The sequence below is a fragment of the Culicoides brevitarsis genome, chromosome 1, assembly GCF_036172545.1.
Source record: "Culicoides brevitarsis isolate CSIRO-B50_1 chromosome 1, AGI_CSIRO_Cbre_v1, whole genome shotgun sequence".
NCBI classification, from domain to species: domain Eukaryota; kingdom Metazoa; phylum Arthropoda; class Insecta; order Diptera; family Ceratopogonidae; genus Culicoides; species Culicoides brevitarsis.
Window position 1 is genome coordinate 39,275,252 of NC_087085.1, and position 19,080 is coordinate 39,294,331.

At 25.6% G+C, this 19,080-nt stretch overlaps 1 protein-coding gene across 4 annotated transcripts in view; it reads right to left on the reverse strand.

The window, feature by feature from the left end:
* Nucleotides 1-19,080, reverse strand: part of LOC134827135 (protein winged eye) — a 364,969-nt gene that overhangs the window by 28,021 nt on the left and 317,868 nt on the right. For all 4 annotated transcript variants that reach the window (XM_063839686.1, XM_063839685.1, XM_063839684.1 and 1 more), the window contains 4 exons: nt 10,812-10,976; nt 9,926-10,366; nt 2,763-3,111; nt 987-1,115 (listed from right to left, as the gene is read on the reverse strand). In XM_063839686.1, coding sequence (XP_063695756.1) covers nt 987-1,115; nt 2,763-3,111; nt 9,926-10,366; nt 10,812-10,976 — 1,084 coding nt within the window. The remainder of the gene's footprint in view (nt 1-986; nt 1,116-2,762; nt 3,112-9,925; nt 10,367-10,811; nt 10,977-19,080) is intronic.

Consider the following 19,080-nt stretch of genomic DNA (forward strand, 5'->3'; position numbering starts at 1 on the left):
GATAATTCTTTCGTTTATTATACATCATAAAATTTATATATAATATATGTAACGAACATGCATGCTTATAAATAAAAGTTAAGCCTTGATTTCCTCTTTTCGTTAATTTTTGCCTCCTTGAGTATTAGTTTGAACGTTCGCGTACAGAAAATGCATCTTTCTTTATTTTATGCTTTTTTGTTAATGTAGTAGTTGCTTGTTATTATTCAAGAGTCATAATTCATATGAAGAGTTTCTTGTGTCTTGTACCTTTGCGAATTTATGCTTTGTAAATTTTTTTTTTTGCCTTACTTGTTCATGTTGAACAGCATGTTCTGCTGTAACTTTACTTTATATTATTATTATTTTTTTCTTTTATTTTTGTTTTAAAGGAAAACATTCAATCGTATGGACAGAAAAGAGAAAAAAATCACATGGAACAGTACGGAGTCAGAGCCAGGCAAAAGAAAAAAATTTAAAAAAGCTTCAAAATTGACTCAAAAAAAATTTTGGAGAGAAATTTTCAAAGGTAAGAGTTTAAAAAAATATTTCCAATTAATTCAAACCAAGCAAAAATTTTAAAAATAATTTTTTGAGGGCTTCAAAAAAATTAAATCCGTCACTGTTTAAGGTAAAATCATTATAATTATTGAAAATGAATAAATAGAGTACAGAGCATCTCTGGCTATGTATTTTTTTATTTTTTTTTGTAAGAAAAGGGTTAGTTAGTGACTTAGACTTGTACGTTCAACTATTATTATAGCCTCACGTTGTTATTATTTTTTTTTCTTTACGGTGCATCGCACATTTTACGTTGTGCGTGATCGCGCAATTCTCACATGTACACGAAAAGTGCATTTTACTGCGAGAAATTGGAAGTAAAAAAATTAACATTGCAGAATGACAGCCGGTATGGGCAAAAAAGTAATGTTACTTTACTGCCAAAGGGCAAAATGTGCATTATTTGTACATCAAAAAAGAAAATAAGGTAGAAAAAAAATACTTACTTGGATATTGCCAAAGTGTAGGAGTTTGTCTCGTTGACACGCCCATTGTCATTGCATCAGACAAGGGTAGCATTGTCGAATTCGTTCCCGTAAAGTACATGCTTTGGCTCAAACTTGGAGTTGTACAACCTAAAAAAATTAAAAAATCAGGTTAAAGTTCAATATCTTACATTTTTTTAGCATAAAAAATAACTTTACGATGTGAAAATAAATAAATTAATTCTTTTTAATCCGCAAAAGTAAAGAAACGGTAAAAAAAGCAGTTCTATTCATTAGCATTATCTCCAAACACATAACATTAATATATTTCGGCATAAATAATAATGTAAAGTCGTTGAAGATGGTCAACAAAGCAAAGAGGACACACGTCGAATGGTCTTTTAATACAAAAAAAAAATAATAATAATACGCGGTGTGCACGAGGCAGAAACAACAATCATAACAACAAACATTAAAAAAAATATTTTTTTAAAAATTCTCTTTTATTTTTTTTTTGCTACTGCGCTGCATAAAATAGTATAATAATTAAAAAAACGGAACCAGAAAAATATTGGCCATGAATAATTAAAAAAAATTATTAAAGTTGCTTTTGTTTTTGGATTTTTTTTTCTATATATTTCTTTTAAAGCGGAAAATATTAATATTGAGCACAGTTGGATTTTCAGCTTCAAACAAAAAAAAAAAAAAACAAAAGCTCAAATGTGATGTGATTTGAATTGATATTCGTTACCTATGTGGAAAGTTTATGAAAAGAATTTTTAATGACTTTTGTTCAAAACATAAAATAATCATATAAAGGGTATAAGATTATTGTTCGTAAATTGTTTACATTGTGATTATTTCATTAAATTATTTTTTTATTTTTTTCTTTTGTGAAAAGATTTAATTTTGTATTAATTTTTTGTTAAATGACAAAATTTCTATTTAATTTTTTTTATTACTAAAAAATTTTTATTTTGTGTAAATTTTTATTTTAATGAAAAAAATATTTTTTTTAATTTAAAAAATTTTCTAAGTAAAAAAATTTAATTTTGTGTAAATTTTTTTTAAATGACAAAATTTTTCGTCAATATTTTCAATATTTTTTTTTTCAATATTTTTATTACTAAAAAAAATTTAATTTTGTGCAAATTTTTATTTTAATAACAAAAATATTTTTTTTTCAATTTAAAAAATTTTTCTAAGTGAAAAAAATTTAATTTTGTGTAAATTTTTTTTAAATGACAAAATTTCGTTAATTTAATTTTTTTTACTAATAAAAAATTAATTTTGTGTAAATTTTATTTTTCATGAAAAAAAAATAATTTTTTTTTTATTTAAAAAATTTTTCTAAGTAAAAAAAATTAATTTTGTGTTAATTTTCTTTTTTAACGACGAAACAATTTTTTAAGTAAAAAAATGTAATTTATTGCTTGTTTTTCTCAAAAAAATATTTAAAAAAAAAAATCTAAATTGATTAGCACACAAAAAAAAATATTTTATACATTTTAATATTAATTTTGTCATAAAAGTATCAAAGCTCTACGTTTAAAAAAATAGTGAGATACTAAAAAATATATTATTTTTTATTCGTAGAGTTCATTTCGTTAAATTGAATAAAATTTGTGTTTGACCTATATTTCACGTTGACTTAATTTATTTTATATTTTTTTTTTCGTCATACGAATAAATTTCACACATAAAATAAACAATGGGAATAAAATTGTTAATTTACGTATTTTTTCGTATTTTCTCACTTTTTTTTTTAATTTTTTAAAATTTTTGACGATAACTCACCTGTTAAATCACTTAGTCCGATGCCGTACCGACTTATATCCGGTTTAAGAATCGGCGATGTAGCTTGGGCCGTTTCTTGTAATCGTTGTCGCGCGACCGCGATTCCAACGGGAATTGTAGTTTGTCCTGTCGCGATATTTGTTCCATCCATAATTGTGACGGAATTATTTGTAATTGTTGTCGTAAGGTTAGCTTTTGTGTTGTCGCTACGACTACTTTGACGTTCGAATTTTACTACAGCAGTTTGACGTAATCCAGCTGCATGATTGTTGGTGTTATTTGTTGTTGTTGTAATAAAATTGTGATGTTGTTGATAATTATTCGGAACGTCAGGTATTTCACGTTTTATCTAAAAATATTTTTTATTTTTCGTAATTTTTATTAAATTATTTTTTTTATCGTAAAATTCTTGGTGTGTGTGCAATTTTTTTTTATTTTAATATTTTTTTAAAAATTTTTCACGAACACAATTTTCACTCTTTTTAGATTTTATTTTTTTTTTTAATCAGAATAATTCAAGAAAAATCGACGCCGACGGCATTTTCATGCACAAAACACGTAAATGTTGTACGTAAAACACATAAAATAAATCAATAATATTTTTGTTGTACTTGTATGTATATTTTTGTTGGCTCAGTATGCCCTTAATATTTTGTACAAAAATACATGTTGAATTTTTTTTTGTTGATATTGCATTTTTTTTTTTGCTGCACAAAAATTTATTTTGTAATATTTTTCATTTTTTCACATTTATTTTTTATCATCCGCTTCATGATGAGCATAATTATTTTTTTTTCGATGTTTGAGGAAAAATATTTTTTTTTACGCGTAATCCATTAATTTATTTTTCGTATTGATATTTTTCCATGTTTTTAATTAATCCAATCATGTGAGTGGTTTGTATTCCAAATTTTCGATTTAATTTTAATTTTTTTTATCTTTGATTTTTTTTTGTTGTGAATGAAGCACAATTTTTCTTCAATTTATCAATATATATTTTTAATAGGCTTAAATTTATTTTATCTTCCTTTATTTATTATACACTTTTTATCATTACGTATGAAATATTTTCTTTTATCATAATAATAATGAATATTCAAATATTTCTTCTTCTCTTGTAATATTTTATTTTTTTTTCTCTTGTATGGATAAAACTTTTATCTTTTCTCTTTTTTTTATTATGTGTGCCTCTTCTTGTGTATATGTAAAAAATATTATTTTACGAGATACGCGGAGTCACGTCTTGTCTGACTCGTTTCTAGATGCGAACTGATGTTGAATGTAGAAAAACTTTGGTTTGTATAGTCGTACTTTCATGTCATTCTCAATCGGCTGTCGTGCGGTTTCGTCGTCGTCGGGTCGTTTTCGGCACGTCGAGCCGAAGCAAAATGCATCGTGTCGTCGTTTTTGAGGGGCGGGCTTTCGTATCCATTCAATTTTGTACGAGGCACGACAAACAAACTACAAAAAAAAGTTTTTTGCTTGCTTTGCTTTATTATTTTTGTTGTTGTTGTTATTATTTCCCATTGCTGTGCCTTGACTGAAAACTGAAAAGCATGTGTGCATACGCCACTCCATCCATCCACACGATTCGCATGCACCAGACTTCGATGATGTTCATGACGACGACGAAAAAATTGTATTTTTGCTATTCTTGCATTTATGTGTATATTTTTTTACATGCCTTCAACTATTTTATGTAAAAAAAAATCTATTCACGGAATACATTAAAACTTGAACTGAAAAGCTTTGTGCTGAATTTCAAGCTTTTTTGAAAAAAAAATAAAAATTAATGAAGACTCCAGCTATTTCATGTCAGAGAATTTAAAGTCAAAACGCTTCATTGGAGTAGTAACTCTTGACTTGATTGATGAAAATAAGCGTAGAGTGCCTACAAGAGATTGTGAATGCGGATGTGTGTTTCAATGATTTCGATTTTTGATGTTGGGAAAACAATTGCCTGTGTGCTTTGGAATAAATGACATCTACTTTATCAATTTGTGGAGCTATGATTGACTTTTGAACAGAAGGATGTGGGTTTCATTTTTTTTGTTTTGCATTGAAATTGATTGGAGTTAACGTGAGTTTGGGTAATTGGCGGAGTTTTTGATGTCTTAATAAATAATGAAAAAATATAAATATTTTTTTTTTAAATAATTTTTAAAAGAAACTTTTTTTTGTTTTTTTTTAGAATTAAATTTTTAGATTTTAAATTTTTGCAATTAAAATATTAATATTATTTTTTTTTGAGGTTCGATTAATTTTTTTAAATTAAATTTTCTTTTTTTTTTAAATAAAATTTTTTACTTTAAATTTGTATTTTCCCATTAATTTTTTTTTATTTTTTTAATTTAATTTAATTTTTTTTTCTTAAAGTTTCGAAATTTTATTTTTTTATATTTTTGAATTAAATAAATATTTATTTATTTATTTTATTTTTTTTTTTAAACAGTCAATTTTTATTTGTCAGTATTTTTTCATAAAAAAAATAATATTCATAGTTCAGTTCAATAAGTGAACATCATCGGAAAAAATAAATATTTATAATTATTTATTAAATTACATATTTTATTTTATCTTAAAAATTAAATTTAAAAAAAATTATCTTAAAAATTTAGGCTTTATTAACTTTAACTTCATTCACAAAAAAAAAAATTAATTTGCATTTTTTGATTTTATTTTGGAAACCTAACTTTTCAGCTTTTCAAGAGCTAACTTTTAATATTTTTCAGTTTTTAGGTAAAGTTTTTCATTAAATGTTATTTAGAATGAGATTTTAAATTATTTTTATATATTTTCTGATAAAAATTTAAAAAATTAAGGTAAATTTAAGCAAATCTAATTTTTTAGCTCTTGGAGCTAACTTTTTAGTTTTTATAATTTTTTTTAAATAAATTAATTCATTTAATTTTTTTTTTAAATAATTAATTATTTTTTCATATAAAATAAATTAAAAAAAAATTTACGGGACAAGTCTAACATTTGATTTCTTCAAAAAAATTTTTTTTTCAATTTTTCAATTTTTTAATTTTCGTTTGATTTTTTTTAAATAATTTGTAAACTTTTGTATTAAAATACATAAACTTCAATTTTCACAAAGTTTAAACTCATTTATTTTTCGTTGCTAATAAAACTCAACAAAATTTATTTAAACAGCCCAAAATCGCTGAGCTTACGTTAAAAACTTTATTTAAAAATATTTTTTGTGGTTGTCAGTTTTATTTTTATTTTTTGTATTTCCATCAAAAACAGTAGCTACAAAAAAAAAAAAATTTTTTCCGAGAAAACCACAATTGTTAGCTCTTTCAGGCCGGATTAAATTTTAACATATTTTGGGAATAAATTTCAAAGTAGATTAAAATAATTTATTTATTTTATATTTTTTTGAAAAATATTAAGCGAGATTTATTCTATTCAAACAAGGTTTCGTTACAGTTTTGCGTTTCATGGTCCATTATAATAGAACACAGCAGGAATAAATTCAATATTATATTTTTTTTGGGTGCTGTTCAAAATTCCCTTCAATGATAAGCGCATCTCCACACATGTCTCACACACATCCAAAAATAATTAATAATGATAATCGGAATAAGATTACAAAAGAGCGCATTATTTTTATCATCATCATCATCATTGTTCATTGGCGCTGCTGCTCGAATTGCCATCGACATAAACAACCAAAATGTGCGGAACGAAACGCCAGAACAGTCAGCAAGCCAGCCAGCCAGCATCCATTTTTATTATTATTTAATTGTGATTAATTTTATCTGAAATGCTCTATTTTTATTTTATATTTTTTTTTTGCTGCTCATACATATTACTAATATAATACATTTTCATATAGAATTTTCTCTGCAGTACGAAAAAAACGGGCGAATATGCAAATGTAATGACCCAAAAGTTTCTGTTTATACAAAGTTACGCAAAATTTTCGGTACAGATAATTTTTTTTTTTTTTTTTTTGAAAAAAGTGCAAAATCAGGGATTTTCCTTGGGATGTGAATTATTCCAACCCAAAAAAAAAAAATTATATATAGAAACAGAGCGATGCTAATGATTAATTGCTATTTTGCTTTTAACAAAGCGGCTCAGCAAGTATGGCACCAACACATAATGAACAACTTAAATTTGTATCCGAAAAAAAAAAAGATTTTTAAATTCTATTTGAATTAACGGACGTAATATATTATTATTTTTTCGGGTAAAAGAAGAACTTTTTAATCTATACATTTTATGATTAAACATTTTGCTTCTCCTCCCATTTTTTCTCTCTTTTTCTCATTTTTAATGATTTAATGAAATGCGACTCAGTTGGAAATGGGATCAATTAAATTTGGATCAGTGTCAATTTTATATATATGTTTCTGCATATCTTATTTCGTTCGTTTCGTGTATTTCTATTCTAATAATGCGATGCGATGAGACCGACGGAGTTCTGCTGCGTGCTTTGTGGGAAACATCTGATAAAATTATGATTTTGTAATTTACTTTGAAAAGAAGTTTTCTGCTTTGTAGAGAATTCGCTTAAGTTTGGAATGGAAGATTTACGCAGCATGAGTTATTTTTAGTTATTTATGTAAAATTATGATAAAACTTTAAAATAGGATTATCGGAGTTGGAGATGCGCAATTTTTATTTATTTTTTTTTCGCTTGAGCGCTTTTTAGTAATTCTTTGTTATTTTCAAATGATTTTTTTTTATTTTTTGAAGAATAATATATTAAAAAATTACTAAAAGTTTATTCAAAAAAAATATTAAAATTCAAAATTGTCATTTTTGTGAGATCTTAAGTACGAGATCAAAAGATCTCAAAAATGGCGCCAAATTTTAAATTTGTATTTTTGAATAGATTTTATGATATACGAGTCAAAAATATTTAAATTTGAAGATTACATTTTCAAATAATTTAATAAATAAATTTAAAGAAGAAAAATTGCCCAATTTAAACGGAAGATCTCCAAAATGGCGCCAAATTTAAATTTTAGGTTAGTTTTTATAACTTATGAGTTAAAATTTATTTAATTTGAAGAATATATTTTTTTAACCCATTGAAAATCTTTTAATTATTAATTATTCTTTTAGAAAAAAATTGGCGCGAATTTGAAACCAAGATCTTAAAATTGGCGCCAAATTCAAAATTTTGATTTTTAGGTTAGATTTTATGATTTATGAGATAATATTGAAAAGTATTTGATTTTGTGAATTATTGAAAAATCTTTTTAATAAATTTTTAGAAAAAAATTGGCGCGAATTTCAAACCAAGATCTTCAAAATGGCGCCAAATTCAAAATTTTGAGGTTAGGTTTCACATTTTTTAAATAAAACTAATCAAAGTTAAATTTTTTTCCAAGAAAAAAGTTCAAATTCCATAGATCCTCATTATGCAATCACCAAACTCCAATAATTCAAAAATGTAGTTCACTTAACATTGTATTTAAATGTCATGCATTGGCATCCCATTATGTGGCCTCTTTTAAAATTAAAATTCATTCTTCTAATCATGTAATAAATTGTTCGTCTTTTCTGCTCAATACAAAATAATTTCTTATTCGAAATAATGCATATTTTTCTCCCGGTACATAATACATTATAATAACAAATATAATCGAATCCTGTTGCTTTTTGAACAACCATAAATTTAGTGCATTGTCATAGTTCCATTCTCTTCTCTCCGCGTCTGTACATCCCACATACAGACACAATAATCTTCTTTTTTTCTTTCTATTCCGAGCAAAAGTACAACATATATTCCAGAACTAATTCTTTAAGAAAATACTGGGATTGACTCGGAACATTTTATAAGGCCGCATAATGAAAGAAAAATGTCAGAAGAATAAGAGCTGAACATTGATTGAATGTTCTCAAAATAGAAAAAAAAAAAGTTTATTCCGATTGTTTATATAACAAATATTATCAGTTTGTACCTCTTCTTACCCGCTGCTGCTGCCTGCTGGCTAGAGCCGATTGTCTACAAAATATATATTTATTTATTATAATAATGTTGATTTTCTATGAATGACCATAAATTTTTTCTTCTTCTTCGATAAAGATAAACGAAGAAAAGGAGGAATAATTATTTACTTTACTTTACTTTACTCGAAATTGTATCTTGAATGGATCTTATGACAAAAAAAAAGATGAATGATGAGTTAGGTAAAAAAAGGGAAAAAAATTAAATCATTATCATAGAGAATGATTTAGTATTAACGGTGTTGATAATTATGATAAATAAGTTTTGTTTATGTGTTAATCGAGGCTTTGACCTTCATGATTTTTTATTTTTTTTTGTTTTAAAATTTTTTTGAGGAGTACGAAAATGTTTAAATTTTATTATTATTTAAAGTTTTTAATTTTTTAAGGATACTTTTAATTGTTTCTTGAGGAATATAAAAATAAAAAATTATTTAAGAAATTTTTTTTTTTAGAAAAATAAAAAATCATCTTATATAAATTTAATTAATAGATTTGAGGAGTACTAAAATGAGAAATTTTCGAAATTGTTTTTTTTTATTTTTAAAAATACAAATTTTTTCTTTTCACTTTCTAATTATTATTTTTGTATCTGAATTGATATATTTGACACTTTTTTGATTATTTTTTGTAAAATTTTTCAATGAGGAGTACAAAAATGTGAAATAATCTTTAAATTATAAATAATTATTTTTTGAAGAGTCTTAACTAATAAAATTTCTATGTTTTACTTTTTACAATTTTTTTTACTTTTTTTTTAATTTTTACAATTTTTTTTATGAGGAGTACAAAAATGAGAAAAAAAATTCTTAAATTAGTTTTTTTTGAAAAAAATAAATAGAGTTATTTCTTAACTTTTTTTTATTAAAAAAAAAATTCAATAGAAAAAAAAATTTCTTTTTAGAAATTAATAAAATGCATTTTTGAAATATTTTACAATTTTGTACTCCTCAACTCTTATTTTGCCTTTAATATATTCATTGAGGAGTATGAAAATGTGAAATTATTTCTAAATTGATTTTTTTTCACATTTTTTGTTCTAAAAACTCTCCAATATTAATTAAATTAGAAAAAAAAATCAATTTTTCAAATCAATGAACGCAAAATTGTCGACGAAAAAAAAAATTGCACACATACCAAAAATTCATTTCGCTGCCTAAAACGATAAATTTCAAAGTTCAAGCTCTACTAACCTGCACAATTTGTTGATGTGCAGCTGTAAGTGTGGCTGCTGCCGCTGTTGCACCTGATCTATTTTTATCGTCTAGTTTTAGGTACTGCGAATGCTTGTACGACATTGCTGCCGACGTGGTCCACGCTGTAATTGGAATTGTGCGTCGACAACCAGCTGTAGTCAAATCTAAGCCAGCATTTGTTGTTGTTGTCGTCGTCGTACTTGATGACATTTGATGTTGGTGTTGATGATGGAAAATTGTAGCTGCTTTGTTACTTTGCGGGGCATTGCGTGACGTGGATGGCGTTGCAACAATTAAGGACGATGATGATGACGATGTCGATGCAGATGGGGGCATCTGGTGAATAATTTTGGATGTTGACGTTGTCGCAATGAACGAATGATGGAATGGCGTGTCCATGATCGATTCTTCAAGATGATGCGATAGACAGGTAGGAATCTAGAAATTAAAATACCTTTTTAGCCAGTACCTTGGAATGTTTATTAAATAGTTATCTAAAATTCTCGAACCACAAAAACATTTGAATTGAATTGAATTCAAATTCGAGATACGCCTTTTTCGAGTAGACAAGACACTCGCATGCATTTATAAATAATACAAATAAATGTAATAAGGCTTCAAAGGAAATCGGATGTTTGTCTTGAAAGTTTTTGAAATATTTTATACTCGTGTTCCATAGAGACCGGCACATTACATTTAAATATCATTAAATACAGCTACAAAGACATGAAGAAAGTCGTAAAACACGAGACACACAGAGGAGAATGAAATAATATGATGTGAAAATTGATTTTAATTAAATAAGTTTTATGTTTATTTGTGAGCGGCGCACAAATGTCTTTAATGCCTCTTTTGAGAAAAATAACTCAACACATGAATTTACCTGAATTTGCAAGGGTTCCAGCAAATCTCGTCGTACTTCGGTTGGGTGAGTTACGGTTGTGTTTGTTGTTGTCGTAATTTTGCCATATTTCCATTTGTAGGAAGATTTGGCAGAAGATGTCTTTGTTATTTGTTCGGCAATAAATTCCTCGTGTGGATGATTATTCTGGAATTTCAAGAAAAAGGTAAAAAAAAATATTAATTTTAAGCTAAATATTTTTTTTTTAATTTTAGGCAGAGGCAATTTTGAAAAATGTTTCATTTTTTATTAATAATTTCATTTAATTCTTAATAATTTTTTAATTAAGTTAATTTAATTTAATTTATTTCAATTAATTCAAACCAAGCAAAAAAATTAAATTATAAATTAATATTTTCCATTTGATAAAATCAAAAATTTATTTAATTTTTTTTTTAGAAAAATATCTGAAATTTTTTTTTGTAAACTTTTGTTTAAAAATTTGTAAAAATTTTTGAATTCGAAATTTAATATCAAAAATTATTAATTTTAATTATTTAAAAATTATTTATAAATTTTTTCATCAACATTTTAAACCAAAAATTTTTTAAATGTCAATTCAAAAAATGATCGTTGAAAATTTGAAAATCGCTTTTTTGCTAATTCAGACTATTTTTTTAAATATTTATTTATTAATAAATAAATAATAATTTAAATAAAAATAATTTTTTTAAATTGAAAAATTAATTTTAAAATTAAATTTAATTTTAAAAAAAATTGAATTAGCAAAAAGCGATTTAAAAATTTTTTAACTGTCAGTTTTTTTGAATTGACATTTAAAAAAATTTTGGTTTAAAATTTATAAAAAATTCATTATAAAAAAAAAATAATCAATTTCAATTATTAAAAAAAATTTATATATTTTTTAATTAATATTTTTTTAAATTTTTTTTTAAATGTCAATTCAAAAACTGTCAGTTAAAAATTTTTAAAATCAATTTTTGCTAATTTAGATTTTTTTTTAAATAATTTTAATTTAATTTTCTCATATATTTTTAAAAAAAGAAACATTTTTTCTCATCACATCGCCCTAAATAAGCTCATTTTATCATATGGTTTAAAGAAACTATAAAATAAATACTGCTTTGCTATTTTGTAGTTGAAGTCGAGCGACGTTGTTGTTATTATTATTGCTATGACCGTTAATACGATTATATTTCTGCCATATGAATATAATTTAAAATGCAAAAGTTTAACCTTTTTGCGCAAAGTCATGTAAATTTTGCCCGTTTCGTTAGAGTTTAGTGTGTCAACCTCGACGCTCTTTTGTTATTAAATAATTTTTTTTTCGTTGTTATTTTTTTTTTGCTTTTTTCTGCTGAATCAATAAATGCGCTGAATAATGTAGAAAATTTTAACTAAACAAAATAATTAATAACAATAAATATGTATTTTACGAATTTTATAGTTGATGTTCTAAATTTCGCATACGCAAATACATAGAAAACGTGATTTATGGCGTAAATATAAATTATTGCATTAGTTAGCTGAAAATTCGTAATATGCGACTATTTACGCGAGCATCTGACACGCCAAGCAGCACAAAAACACAGAACACATGAGACGTTGTTGGTTATCAACGATAGTCATAGATCAAAAGGCATAATCTAATAAATAATGTGTAGCTTTGACTTTCGCTTTGGGAATGTGTACGTATATGAGGAATAAATATGCCGGAATTTCTTTTAATAAATAGAATTTATTTTGAATTTGTCGTTTCTTTGTTCGAGACAAAGAAAATTTTTAAGTTTTTGTTTTTTTTTGCAAAAAATTGCGCAGTTTTATTCGAGAGTTAGAAATTTTTTGAGAGATGGTAAAAACAAATATTTTTTTTCCTATTGTCGTTTCTTAATAAAATGTGTTATTTTTGCTAAATTAACTTATTTAAAAAAAATTAAAAATTATTTAATTTAAAAATTAATTATAAATATCTTAATATTAAATTAAATTAAATGTTGTATATTTAAAAAAATTAATTAAAATTAAAAAAAAAAAAATAAATTCTATCGTTTCATATGCTTTTCTTCAAAAATTATTTTTTAAAAATATTTTTAAGGAATTTTTAAAATAATATTTTTGATTTAAACAAAATTTTTCTTAAAAGTTTTAAAATTATTTAAAAATAAATTTGATATAATAAAATTAATATTTCTGATTTAAGTAAAATTTTATAAAAATTTTAAATTATTATAAAATATTTAAATATAATTATTTAATTTAAACAAAATTTTCCTTAAATTAAAAAAAAAATAAAAATATTTTTTTTAAGATATGTTCAATTTTTTTTTGAAATTTTTTTAAATTATTTTTTTTACGCAAAATTTTTTATTAGCTCAATATTTCAATTGAATTTACATCCGAGTACGAAAAAAATTTAAATTATTTTTTTAATTTTTTAAAAAATATTTGAAATTTTTTTTCCTTAATTTATAATAAAAATAAAAAAATGTCGAAATTAATTAAAATTTATTTAAAAAAAAATTTTCTCTCATATTTGTTTTGTTTGAAAGAATCTAATCTAAAAACAAACAAAGACAGAAAAACAAAAATATTTATTTATTTGAAGATTATTTTCTCATGACAAGATTTCTTGCATCCATCAATAATTCGTTGATTTCTCAAAAAATGTCCTACAGTGCAGAATTAATTATATTAAATTTATCGAAAAATAAAATTAATACAAAAAAATTCGACCAAATGACAAATTCTCATCAACTTTTTGCGACACACGATTTTTCACGCAAACCTGACAAAATAAATTTTATTCCATAAATTTTGCTCATACGTAAAAGGGAGCTTGTTGTTGTCGTCCTCTCTCCTTTTGACAATACAAATCACACCAAAAACGTTTTTTTTTAAATTTTATTTTTAAATTAATTAAAGTACAACTAAATCAAGTTGCTTTTAAATTTTTAATTTTCAATCACTCTCCTCTTGATATAATAATTTATTGTGTATTTTTTGGGGCAATTTTGTTAATTTTATGGTTGCAGGCTGCAGACACATCATCAACGGGCAAAAATCATAAAAATGCTGCATTTTAAGTCGATTTGTCGATATATGGCTTTGGAGTGCATTCCATGCTCGCCATGCATTATTTCATAAATTATTAATGAAAACATTTCAATTTTCGTAAAATTGCAATGAGGTCTCTTTTGTTTTTCTCGCAGAGGGATTAAATTACCAACTAAAAATCATCATCCAGGAGCATCATTATTGTTTGCGAATGTGTGCATTGTTTATAGCTGAGTGCACAATGAATGGGTCCGAAGTGAATTAAGTAAAATTCAGGAGTAAAAGTTTTTCGTAATCCATTTGTCCGTTAATTGGATATTCAATACCGTCGGCATTTTCGATTAGTTCGAGTGAGTGTGTTGCGTTGTTAGCTGGAATTTCATTTAATTTTTGCTTTAAATTAAAGTCTGTGCCGTGCCGTGTAGAAAAATGCATCAAAACAACAAAAATTTTGCAGCATGGAAACAGGTTTCACTTCAAAACACGCCCTTTATTTAAAAATATGTCAGTTGTGTGCTTTTTGCATTGACGCAGCATATTCGGGTCATGATTGTCTTCTTGCTTTATTGCACTTTCAAAGTCATTCATTTTTTTTTCGTTGTTGTTTTCAAAACATTTTTTATCGATTTCAAACAATTTCCTGATATGTCGATAAAAAAAGTTTTAAAAAATTAAGGGAGAAAAATAATTGCATCGATTGGCTGCAATTCGCACAAAAACAATGCATTTCACGATGATGACGAGGCGACGTCAAAGGCAAATGGAGTAAATTGCATGCCATGTCGTGTTATTATTGTTGTTACCGCACGTGTTTGTATCGCGAAATAAAATAGACAACCTTTTGCCAAAATATTTCGAAAGTTAATTTTCTGCTAAAATTTTGAAATAAATACTATTCGCGTGGTACAAATTTTTTTGTTACACATTTTCACTGCGAATAACGCGAAAAGTAGGTTTTCATTAGGAGAAAGAGAAATAATTGCAGCTCATGTTGAACAAGCTGGCGTTCAATTTTGCTATTTAGCTGTGAGGTGAAATTTTCATTTCGCGATTTTCTGTGATTTTGAGCGCAATTTTAATTAAGGAAATAACAGCTGATGGGAGAAAGTGTATAAAATTTTGGCGCCATTTTTAAAATTAAATAAAATGTCAGATTTTGCAATTTATTGGCAACCCGGTTTTGTATAAATTTAATTATAAGATGACATTTTGTTTAATTTTGGGGAATATTTATTAAAAATTACTTTTTTTTATATGAAAAGCTAATTTTTTTGTTATTTGGACAAAAATTATAAATTTTTTATTTTGACTTTGGCAACCCTGCATGTAAAAAATTAATTTTATTAAAATTTTAAGCTTTTTATCCAAAAAATTAAAAAATGTACATAAACAGAAAATTTTTAAAAATAATTTAGAGTTAAGTTAAATCTATTTTTATTTTAAATTTTATATTTTCAGAATTTTTTTGGCAACTCGACTTTAATTTATAAAAAAAAAAATTAAAAAAAATAAAAATAAAAAATTATTTCAAGAAAGAAGATTGAATTGAGACTTTTTATAAATTTTTAATTAAAAAATTGCCAAAATAAAAAGAATTATTGAAAAAATTTCAAATTACAAAATATCAAGTTACAAAATTTGTCTTAAATATTTCAAATTTTCAGTGCAGGGTTGCCAAATTCAAAAAAAAAAAAAAAAAATTTTATCAAAATTAGGTATACAAAATTTAGTTCTAAAATATCTAAAAAATTGCTCTAATCAATTTTTTTTTGGCAAATTTTGAGTAAAACTGTCAAAAATACTCAATAAAAAAATAATGCGAAATCCAATTCAAGTCATGTGAACTACGCCTTTGCCCATAAAACGAACAAATTTGATAAATTCTTATGCAAATCAGAAGCTTAATGTCACATAATATCTCCAAAAAAACAATTTTTTTGACAGTTCTAAGAATGAATCCCATCTCGACCTAATAAGGAAGCCGGACAAGCATCAACGATCACCCGCAGTAGATTTCACCAAATGAAATTCAATATTCTTTCCTCGTTTCATTTACATTTTTCAATATTTTTGATTGCTTTTTATTACGGTTCCTTCTCTTTCTCTCTCTGACTTTCTACGTCATTCATATTCAATAAGTTACGCACCTTCTTCTTTTTTTTTATTATTTTTCTCGATCGACATAAAAATGGAATATTATTTTTATTGCACTCCAAATTTTTTTTATTGTGTCATGATAATAATAAAAAAATAATCGCCGAAAAGTGAGGCCACTTTTAAGGTGTATCGATCTGTTCGAGCTGCACCTCAGGTCAGTAAATATTGAATTTTATAAGCAATAAAAATTTTTCGTGGTTAAAAATGCAGCAATTTCGTTAACAGCGGTGTTCATCGTATTCATAAATTTCGAAGAAAAAAAAAATAAAAAGTTAGGTCAGTTGTGAAAGATGAAGAAGAGGCGACTTCGAGCATCGATCATCGTCATCAGCAGGTTACTTTATATTAATATGTGTAAAATAGCACAAGACACATCAATCTCCATCATTTTTAATTAACAGCGAAGGAATCAGTGAATTCTTTTTTTTTACTCGCCGAATTTTCTGCAGTTCATTATTTATAATTTTACAGAAAAAAAGGAACGAATTCATTAAAAAAAATGCAAATCATTGTTTCTATCGAGGGTTTTACTCTCAAAAGATGCAATTTTCATGCAAGAAATAAAATTTTGTAAATTGCATGACCAAAGTAGAGAGAACTTTTCAACATAATAACCATTATCGAGCATATAAAGAACGAAAAAGGAGATAAAAAAAATGAAAACGTTAAAAAATAAACTACCATTACGACGAGTTGAGGTACGTTCGAGAGGAGGAAGACGATGCCAGATGGAAGGTTGTGTGTGATTTTGGCATTTATGCATTATGGACATGCAGCAAGAAGAACATCAACAAACAAGAGAGATGCAAGAATTTGCAGTAAATCGTACACTGTCATCGGAGCATGTGTTCTTTTACTTGCATCTCTCGCACGCCATCCAGACATTCTTTTTTTTTCTTTGCAGCAACACTTTTTCTTTAATGTTCACGAACAAAAGTTTTTTTTTTGCGTCTTTCACGTGTGCATTATTGGTATTATTTGATAACGCGTCGCACAAAAAGGGAGGATTGATGATTTTTTTTATGACAGACCACATGGTAAGACCTCCAACATTTTTTTTTGTCGATTCCAGATGTCTTTTCGACTCATGCATTGATGATGTGAGAGTGTGAAACTTTTTCATACACTTCAATGGAGGAGAGAAAAATATTGAATTGTTTGGAAAAAGGAAGTAAGCGATAACAGGCGATGCGATGCATTTTTATGTTCCGGCACAACAACTTTGTCTGTCTTTTTAATACTACTACCTACAATGTTTCAAGTGCATTTTTATTTTTTTTAGGAGAAAAAATCGTTCTGGTATGGCGTCTTTCTGTTTAAGGTAAAAATTTGAAGATTTAATTTTTGGTAAGTTTTAAAATATTTTTTTATTTTATGAAATAATTTCAAAATTTAGGTTCTGAAGTTAAATAATAAATTGAATAAAATATATCGAAAATAGAAGAAAATTTGATAATTATTTTCAGTATTTTTTTTTTCTTTTTTCAGGACTGCTAATCTTCGAACTGCTTATCCTGCTTATAATCTATTAATGCTTAATATCCTTTGGTACAGTTATCGACAGTTTCATCTTGTTAGCAGTCAGTCCATAGCAAAAGATGGCCAAAAGTCAAGACTTATGTAAAACTACGAACGATACGAGTTGAATCAGGAGCTGATGATCATATTAAGTGCTACTTACTAAAATATTTTTCTTCATATTCAAAAGTTGATCTAAAAGAGTATTCTTCCAAAATTTAAAAAAAATGTAACTTCTTTCATACTAGACCTAGAAGATCTGTCTTCAACATAGAAGAAAATATGTGTTCTTCTAAAATTGATATTCAACAAACTTCTGTCATCTTTAAGAGTGGCCTACCTCTGAATTTTCTTAAAATTGGAACTGATTTAAAAGAAGGACAGAGTTATCTCAAATGATGAGCTCAAACAATAAATCCTACATCTACTTTAATTCCTGAAGATGGAATTGTTCAAGAATTTAATACATCTATTGCTGAAACAATAAATCGAATGCCCATGATAGAATCGATTGACCTAAAAAAGTTACGAAAGGAGTCTGACTAAATATGTGTCTTGATTATTTTTACTTTAACATACCCATATGCCCATATCAAATCCAAGTAATGGGTAAAATATAACGATTTATGAATTCACAATTCTTTATAAATTTTAAAAATTTAACTTTTTTAATATTACGTATAATTCTTCAAAAACTTTCAATAATTTATAAACAAAATTTGACGATTATTGTTAAAAGCTCAACTTTTAAGAAAATACGCTCAAGTAAAAAAATCAAATCATGAAGTCTTTCTATCTATTTTCATCCTGTTTTAATGATTTTCTGATCTGTTGGAGGTATTTTCTCGTAACGAAACATAACAACAACACTAAATGTCTCATGCATCACTTTAAATTTCAAGACAACCCACAAAACCGCCTCGAAATTTTCCCGACAACAGAAAACTCTTATTTTTTATTGAAATAATAATAGAGACATCAAACGAATTATTTTAATTACTTTGTTGCGCGATCTCAGTAGCATGATGGCGAGGCATAACGAAGCTCTGGTTTTCAAAAAATAAAGTATTTAAATTAAAAGGCCTCCATATTAATATTTTTTTTGTTCACTCATTGATCGACTCGAAATTGTTATGCTGCTTGATAAACGTATGAGAGAGTACAAAAAAAAATTCAATTAGAATGTATGCCTCGTGGGAGGTTGTCTGGAATAATTTTTATATACTTTTTTTTTTGAATAATAATCATGTTGTGACGTATCTGCTGTTCAATGAGATAACGAACGTCTGTTCGAGAAATAAAAAAAAAGATTACGAGCTACAATACAACTTTGGAGGTCAATTTCGCTCTCGTTGACTTTTGAATAAGCGAAATTTTTATCAAATTTAAATCTTGCTCGTATCTTTTTTATTTTGTAGATGTTTTTTTTTTGTTTTACAAAAGTGCCTGCATTAGTGGCTACATAAATTTTTATTTCGACCACAAACGAAGACAAACATTTTTCAGGTGAAATAAACCATAATAAAGCAGAAGCAAGAACATTTTTCTGTTCTGTAAAAAA